Source organism: Poeciliopsis prolifica, unplaced genomic scaffold, assembly GCF_027474105.1.
Source record: "Poeciliopsis prolifica strain line A6 unplaced genomic scaffold, Auburn_PproV2 SCAFFOLD016, whole genome shotgun sequence".
Classification (NCBI taxonomy): domain Eukaryota; kingdom Metazoa; phylum Chordata; class Actinopteri; order Cyprinodontiformes; family Poeciliidae; genus Poeciliopsis; species Poeciliopsis prolifica.
This window is the reverse complement of record NW_026562391.1, coordinates 7,238,734-7,247,818: the sequence shown is the minus strand read 5'-3', so window position 1 is coordinate 7,247,818 and position 9,085 is coordinate 7,238,734. Positions and strand designations below refer to the sequence as shown.

The following is a 9,085-nucleotide window of genomic DNA, read 5'->3' as shown; positions in this document are numbered from 1 at the left end:
GTCTGTGTGTGGTGGACCTTGAGATTGGATTTGGCCAATTCGAACGTGGTATCACTCTGCCGAGAAGCATTTAGAGTATGTGTGGTGCACTGTTTTTTTTTATTTTTTTATATATATCTATGCTTGTGTGTGGAAGATGCCAAATGTCTTGCTTAAAATCCACAAATGAATTTATGTCACATCTAACTTCCCGTGGCTCATGCTAGAAACTGAAAAATGTAGCTTAGCCACACTTTCTAAACTCTGTCTTGCAGAGTTGGTGCCATGCATGTTTTAGCATGACCCAGTCAAAGTCCAAACTTACTTGCGAATAACCCAGAGATTTTGGGACAAAAAGAAATCAGTTTGCTGCCTTGAAACACAAAAAGAAGCCACACAATAGTTTTATTTGTCAGCTTTTGTTTATTTTTCATAAAATAGGCATGTACAGTGAGGTTTTGTGAACATCTTTTAAGGAGAATTATTCATACTGTTAAGAGGCACCGACTACAAATAAAAACACACAATATGAACAACAAATAATTCTGGTTGAAAATACAATTAAATAATATCTTCCTCCTTGTGGCAGTTCAGCATTTTCTGTCTCAAATATCAAAATTTTACCATTTACTCTACCTAAAACCTTCCTTCATGCTGACGATACTCTGGATGAAATCTATGCTTTTGTCGCAAAAAAGATATTCCAAAGCCAAAGTTGATGTCTCAACAACTACCCTGCTTATATTGTCATCAAACTGGCAGTGAGAAACAAAACCTGTGCTGGTTGCTTGTCGGCTGAGGAATCCTGACCTAAATTACCTTTAAAAGATTTTAATATTTAAATTTCCAGAAAAAATTCAAAATGTTTTCTCAATAGGCTTCTTTGCTTTTCAAAGTCACATCAAAAATGAAACATGGTCGTCGACAACGCTCTATGTACATGTCTTCACATTTCCAGTGGGTGCATTATTGGCAGAGAGGACGGCACATTTGCAACTCCAAAAAAGCATAAATGTTAATCATCAGGTGGCAAAGCTTCGTCTGCTCTCGGTCCATTGATTTAATGTAATGGTACTTAATCTCCTGCTGCAGCAGTTGTGCTGGGTCATGATGCTTTTGTTCCTCATCAGTGTCGCTTACATCTCCAGTCATGATAAAATCCCACATTTGAGGTTCACCTTTGTGCATGACAAGCTGGAATATATTTGTCTTATGCCACTCAGGATCAGAGAGGACAATTGGGGCATAATATATATATATATATATATATATATATATATATATATATATATATATATATATATATATATATATCCTGCTGCAGCAGGAGATTAAGTACCATTACATTTACCCCAAATCAGTCACCCGGTAATCCGTGTTGCATGTCGCTGCGAGAGATTAACAAAGGGTTTGTCTTTTGCTATTTTTTTTTGTTTTTGTTTTTTTGTAACAAAAAATTCAGGCCAAATGTGCTGTCGACGGGATTGACCTTTCCTCAAAACTCATTTAAAATCTTGTCTTTTAGTCAAAAGTCGTTTCTTTTATATCATGAGTTTTTGACAGCATATGACAAAATATAACACAGAATGCGACAAACACTTCAACCTTCAGGGGATATGCTTAGTAAGAAATGTATGAAAAACTGCAAAGCCACAATTAAGAATGACTTTTACCCACACTGATAAAATTCTTCTCATTACATTTGTGGACACAGAACCTTGGTTTGAGCTGCTCAAAGAGCGACTCAAAAGATTAATACTTAAAGAAGAAATGAGATGGACTAGAAATGCAAAGGGAGATGCAGTAAATTAAAAATCCAGCAGTGATATGGGAGAGACGTTGGAAGTAATTTCAAGGTTCTTAAAATAACTTGCAGTGGTGCCAATGTGCTAGTCTAGAAAGACTCGGGCGCTGTCTGGACCTCGTAGTATTATACGTCCTGGCTGGCTCTGCTGAAAACAGAGTAGCTGAAAGTGACACCTGGGATTAAAGTACGTCTTGTGTTATCAGATCAGACAAAAAAAAAAAAAAACACTAACTGCAAATAAAAATGTGTAAATATCATTGAGCAAGAAACAGGGCATCAACACGTCTGCTTATTTTTCTGTGACATAATATACACATTCAGTTACTCGAGCATCCATTTTAGGCATCCATGTGGTCAGCAATCCTCTGAGTTTCAATGTATGAATTGAGTCAGTTTGTCCCAGTGAGGACTGGCCAAACTAATGCAAATACAATAGTCCAGCGTACCTCATACTGGGGTCTTAATGGGTCTTTTTGGAATCCATCTTGAATGTGTTCACAGTCCTCCCAACTGTCAGATGTGAACGGATCCTATTTTAACTTGGATCTTTAAAATCTGAATAGAAATTCCACTCAATAAAAAAATACCGTATATCCATAATATCTGACTGAATTACCAGCTAAGGAATTCACAGGTAGATTCAAGCAGAACCTAATATGGTGCTACAGCATAATTTACAGAACAAAGAGCAAAAAAATAAATCCATTCTCAACAAATGAAACAGTGTTGTGTTGTGTATCTGAAAATGTAAAAGAAAAACTACAATAGCTACACGGCAGACCAGTAATGTGAGAAACCTTCTTTGAAAGTTTGAAATGGTGGATAAACAGAGGGATGTGGGAAAACAGAAAAATGACCGATTGTTAGGAGGCTGCTCTGATAAGACGTGATGTCACAGTGGTGGCAGGGAAACGAGGTGGAGTGATAGGGATAAATGTGAAAAGTGCATCAAAGTGAAAATCTACACTATTAACAATAGCATCAAACATCAACTTCTTACTATTTGCATGACATTAGGAAAGCCACCTCAAAGAGAAAAAAATGCAAAAAGCGCAACGACACATTAAGATCTTATGTAGAGAGTGTATCAGCTTGTGAGGCTTTAACTAGAAGTAGTTCAGGATCTTTGTATAATATAGATACCAACATGTTTGGATTCTTTCTGAAGCAATTTTCCTTCTTCTCAGCGTGGCAAGAAATAAGCTTTATGTAAAGTCTTTTGACACGGCCTCAATGAAATTTGGAGCTGACATGAGTATAGTGAAGGTGCAGATGATGGAGAACAGCGAGAAGGCCACCAAGCATAAGCGATCCACCACAGCGGCGGCAAACTTCCACTCGCTGCAGATTTCCTGCCCCTCGTCCTGGTCTCGAAAGCGCCTGGCGATGTACTGCACTTCCTCCAGGATGAGGGAGATTTCCGGGACCTGCTCTAACAACATTGTCCGTGTGTGGTCCGAGTGGATGTCAGGCTGGGAGGAGCCACCCAGGTGGTTTCCTCCTCCACCTCCTTCACCGCCGATGCCACATGTCACCAGGCCTGAGTCGGTGCTCGGTGGGAAGGCGGGGTTGTCTGTTCCCATGGAGTGGTAGCCAAAGTACAGGTTCATGTTGCCGTTGGTTGTGGTCGACTGGGCCTGCCCTGGTATCGTGCTCATCTGGATGCTGGTTGTGCTGGTGTGGTGCGGAGGAGAGTGAGAGCATTTGTACGTTGGAGGGTTACTGGAGCTCACTGCTGGTTTATTTTCTTCCCCAGGCTTCTTCATGCGGAGGAACCAAGCGCACCAGTTCAATAGAATCACACGGATCTGGTTGACGGGAACATGGGAGTTTAAAGAAAAGACAAAACAGGCATAAAAAGGTTTATGTTCCTGATAAGCAAAAAAAATATGTTATCAGAAAACAATAACCTAAGTAAATACAACAAGCAGTTTTTAAAATATTATTAAATTTATCTGGGAGAAAAAAAGCTTTCAAATCAAACTAACTGTATGTTAAAATATAACAAAATTAACTGTGCTATGTTGTTTTGATTAAAGGGTCAGTATTATGTATTTTCCAGCCAAGTACAGTCAAGTTACTGTACTACCTTCTGTCGTACTACCTTCGGTCAGATTGAAGGACTTCTCAGAGATGCATGAACTAGTCAAAGAGATACTCCAGGTATGTTTTTTGATGAGAGAATTACATCATGAAATATCATAAAGCTCAAAAAAGTTGGTTTTACATTGTCCTACCCCGTTAAGTATTCTAGCTGCTCTCAGTTTTGGTTACTGCAAAACATGTGGAATCAAGAAATCCCTTAAATAAAACCTATCTGTCAAGAGGGGTTAAAGATATAAATAGCAGCACATCATGCCCACAATTGTAGAAAATCATGACTGGTCTGTTGAAATTATTCCAATCATACGTCAAACTCCCATCTAGGAAATCAAAAAAGAAACCAGAACAATGAAGCACAGGTCACGCTCGCAGTAAGACGTTCAATATGTTGGGATTTAGTGCGAAGACAAGAAAGCGAGGCAGAAAATGGCTTTAAACAGATTTTTTATGTTTAAAAAATCTGAATGGAAGGATTAGTTTTGGCTTGTTGGAGGATTGTGAGTTTAATTCCAGGCTCCCCAAACAATATACTGAAGTGCATGTACAGATGCGGATAGAAAAACTGTAACTTGTGAAAAAAATGCTTTAAGTAGTGAGGAACAAAAACGTGCCAAATATTCTCTTTAGTTAACTAGAGCTTTTAAATGTTTCATAGTCAAAACTACTATTTTTGAGACATCATGTGGATCATAATTATTCATCCCAACAACTCAATAATTCCCAAATGTTTTGCAGAAACATGACAAGAAATAACACATTGACATCTGAGTGACTCAAATCTTTGTGAACCGAACTTTCACAAAAAGTTTTTCAGAAAGGCAGTGATAGTTTATTTTAGACTTTTCATATCTGTTTACTTTCATGAGCACCTTTGACCTACCCATTTAGGCATTTTCCCCCCTCTGGGATCATGGTGGTGGAACTGAAGAACCAGGACTGTCACCACCACAGACAAGCCCACAATCATCATGGTGCTGGCAAAGTACTGAGCTGAAAGTAAACAAAATATTTACATCATACAGCAGTAATAAAAACCAGGTCATTAATGTAATTTGTAACTATCCCCACAATTTCATACTGAAGGGATTTATTTTGTGGATATATTACAAATCAGAAGTAAAGACGGAGACATAAAGAAATTAAATAGATTATGATAGGTGTGTGTTGATTTGCAGGACCCTGTCTAGGTGGATTTAATGCGGCTTCTGTTACACAGCTATCCAGACTAATCCAATTATCATACATTTCCCTATGAAACCACAAGCAGAAACTGGATGAAACCCCGTCAGACGGATTCCCATTGAACATCACTTCTACTGCAGTGAGCTCACACATCATGAAGGAAACTTTGCTAATGGCTTAGTTTTCCATCACCGAGTTACCAGATGATGCGGAGCAACTATCTTTATCTGCTGTTTTCCCTCTCATCTCTCTGCCCACCGCCCTGTCTGCTCGTGTGTGCGTCAGCACAGTCTTAGATGCCGTAGCTCAATGTTTGTCTCCAGCAATGAGCATACTCTTCAGATACTGCAGAAACAAGAAAACATCCACCTTACACCTGCACATCTTTCCCACGGTTACGACAAATCATCCAGTGGGAAAAAAAAAAAGTTCTGTTAGACTGTTGTGACAAAAGATCTATAAGTCTGATCGGAAGAAAATTGTTGTGGCGCTCTCTAGGCTGTAGAGACTCAAAAATGGGAAATAAAACAAAAAACGTGTAAAATGTTATTCTCTTGGAGATGAAGAAATCACAATTCTGTGGTAGATAAATTAGCTATACATGGTTTTTACAATATTTTGAACTTCCAGTAACAAATTTATCTGCTTCCCTAGTCAGTCAAAATACAAGTCGGAATTAATACATAGATGACATTACTTGGAAGTCTCTGTTTACATGTTGAATAATATGTCCAACTCACCAAATCCATTAAATTCCATAATGTGGAAAGCTCAAAACGATAAACCTAGGAAAAATGCTGTGTTTTGATGTCTCTGCAGCAGATCAACTGAGTCACTGACTGACCTTGACATATGAAATAGTTTCCTAAATCTCTGATTCCTTTGACTCATTTTAAATGACTAACATGCTTAGTCATTCGTTTGATGACTAACATGCAATTTTTTGGCACATCTTAACTTTTTTTTTTTTAAATTAACTTGATTGTCTTTCAGAATTTTCCTTGCATCTACCAAACTAGGTTAATTGATGATTGCTATTTAGTGAGAAATCACTAATTTGGAAAGTGGTACACTTACAAATCATTTTTCTATCTCCCTTTTCTTTTAAAGAGCATTAATTACCGGCAAAGGATGTCTTACCAATTAGAGGAACAGAGTCTGAAGTGGCAGGCATGATCTCAGCAACAAGCAGCATGAACACCGTTAGAGAAAGCAGCACAGTGATACCTAGAGAAAGAAGATGAAACCACATTGGAGGACTGCTGTCATTGTCTGTCTGCTTTTCTGCTAATTATTAACTTATAAGACCTAAAAATAAATGCAACTTCTGACATAATCACAGGTTTGAAAAGAAAAAGGTACATTTATCTTTGAGTGTTTGTGTTTTCATTTATTTTGACCCTGTTTCACAAGGTGCCATTTAAAATCACGCTGGCATTTTCGGGTCCCAGTAATTACCTTGTGCTGTGTTTATGATCGACTTTGTATTCATCTGCCAATGAACGACCACCTTAAATGCTAATCTACATCTTTAATGTCCATAATAGCATAGGAAAGTGACAAATAGACGACTCTGAACACCACTGAGGCCTGCTATTGAGGTAGGGAAGGTGTACAAGTATATTCTAGTCTTAAGTTTATGAGTCAGTCTCCTCTTGTGTTAGTGTTGGATTGTTTCAGTGTTTTAGGCTGTATTGGTGTGTGTGGTCTTGGCCTGTACCCAGTGAGATCTTTTCTCCAGAGTCAGCTGGAAGCAGAAAAACCAAAAGGGCCAATCCAGAAATCAGCACACAGGGGATGAGCAGGTTGAGGCCGTAGTACAAAGTCCTGCGTCGCATAGTGACAGTGAACGTCACATCAGGGTAGGGCTCCTTGCAGCACTCATAGTACAACTCGTTGCGCTTTCCAGGCACACCTGGAGGACAAAAAGATGAGAAGGCGATAAATGTCGGAGGTTGAACAAACTGGACATGTTGGAATTTATTGAATTTATTGAATTTATTTATACTGTAGAATGGCTAGATAGGTCGGAATATTGTTTTCTTATACCTTTACAGACAGAAATGCTGAAAAGAAAGCATTTATCTGAAGATAATAACAAACAAAGAAAAAAAAACTTATACAGGTATCATCATTTTAGCAGATGCAAACTAAAAGCAGTGACACTATTTCCAGGTAGAAAGTGTCCATCTCTTTTCTCACAGATAAACTATTTGCATTTATCTGTGTTTTTGCCAAACTTGAAACAGAAAGGAAAATGACCTCACGTCACAGACGTATCAAAACAAGATTTTAAATTTGTATTAGACTGTGTGGGGGGTGTGTGTGTAGGCGTGTGTGTGTGTTTGGGGGGGTAATGGGGGAGTACAATTTGAGTGCCAATTTCAATCAAAAGAACAAGATAACAGTACAAGTATTGCACTTTGAAATGATGGTGACATAATGAAACTATGCGTTTTAATCACTTCACTATTAATCAGTGTGTGCGTGAGTGTGTGTGTGTGTGTTTGAGATGAGTTGTCTGGACCACAATTAGCAATCAGTTCTGAATCAAAATCAAGTTGAAGTGCAGCAGATTTGATTATGTGTTGAGCATGACAGACCACCCATATCAACAATTTTTAACCTTTTCTCACATTTTAATATTTATACTCCATTTGTGAGAAAGACTCTTGTCTGAAACAGTCAGCAGCAGTCTACAAACACAATTCAAGTGTCTTGCTAAAAGAATTGGTTTCCTCCAGAAATTAAATTTAAATAAATTAAATGGATCTGATTTTACATAATTCAAAGTTTGTCACTTGGCTCTGAAAAGAAGTAGCTTTTGTTCGCCACCTATTAAATTGATGGACTGCAGACTTGCAGATTCAGATCGATTATGTGTGTGTGTGTGTGTGTGTGTGTGTGTGGGTGTGTGTGTGCGTGTGTGTGTGTGTGTGTGTGTGTGTGTGTGTGTGTGTGTGGTGGTGTGTGTTTTGTGTGTGTGGGGGGGGGGGGTGTGTGGGGGTGTGTGTGCGTGTGTTTGTCGGCCTTGACACTGGCATAGTTTTTTCTGAAGCACCGAGATGATTTGTGTTCCCGGGAAGTTTGGCCCTTGACTGTTTGGAATTAAGTGAGCCATTGCTGGACCAGCTGTCACCTCATACAAACCAAAATACTCCCCACACACTCACACACACATTTCTGGGGCCAGCTAGGAGAGCTCACTTTGTGTGCAAGTCCATGCTTGCATCTTTGTTTGTCCTGCTTCTCTTAGCCATTGACTAGCAAAAATTGAGAAAGAGATTATGTGACATCTTTCATTTCCCTTGGGCAGAGAAGATAGCAGAAAGAAAAGTCAGCCGAGTTAGCAACAGTGCGTCCCAGCCCAGGTAAAAAGGACTGCTGAATAGGATCTGCCTTTTTAAAACGTCAACCTGTGTTTACAGAGCCTCCCATGTATCAATTTGGTTGCAGAATGGAGAAGAGGTTGAGTTAAAACTTTGGTACAATTTCAGGGTCTATGTTCACAAAGGTTCTTATTAATGTGCTTCTATATACCAAAATGTCACAACAACAAGGTTTTGTTCTCAACACATCAAAGTATGCAATTCACAATAGGTATTGCGGCAACTGCAAGAATCCTGAAGTATTAAATTCTCCTTGGTGGATGAGCAAGAGAATTATAAAAAATAGCTTTCTCATTGAAAATCAAACACTAGGCTTCCACTAAATTTAACAGGATTGAATCCAACTTCTTAAAATGCAAATGACAAAAATAGTAACTTGTCAGGACAGTAAAGTAAATTTATGACTGCAATTAACATGTGGAGGAGGAAGGTGTCATATTTCAGTTTCCACAGCCATGCTGTTTCTCTTTCTTCATTTTTACACTTCTCCCTGAAAGATGATTCTAGTGGGCTGGTTAATAAAAAAAAGAAAAGGAAAAAAAAAAAGATAGTGTGCTTGGCATTGCCAAGCACACTATCTAAAAAAATGATAACATATTGAGATGCAATAGATTCCTGACTGACC

At 38.5% G+C, this 9,085-nt stretch overlaps 1 protein-coding gene across 1 annotated transcript in view; it reads right to left on the bottom strand.

Annotated features, from left to right (window-relative positions):
* Positions 1-1,304: 1,304 nt before the first annotated feature.
* Positions 1,305-9,085, bottom strand: part of LOC129367342 (neuronal acetylcholine receptor subunit alpha-7-like) — a 33,788-nt gene continuing 26,007 nt past the window's right edge. Inside the window, exons 7-10 of the mRNA XM_055041711.1 lie at positions 6,792-6,986; positions 6,212-6,298; positions 4,770-4,879; positions 1,305-3,594 (exon numbers count right to left, since the gene is read on the bottom strand). Of these exons, the coding sequence (XP_054897686.1) occupies positions 2,992-3,594; positions 4,770-4,879; positions 6,212-6,298; positions 6,792-6,986 (995 nt within the window). The 3' untranslated portion in view covers positions 1,305-2,991. The remainder of the gene's footprint in view (positions 3,595-4,769; positions 4,880-6,211; positions 6,299-6,791; positions 6,987-9,085) is intronic.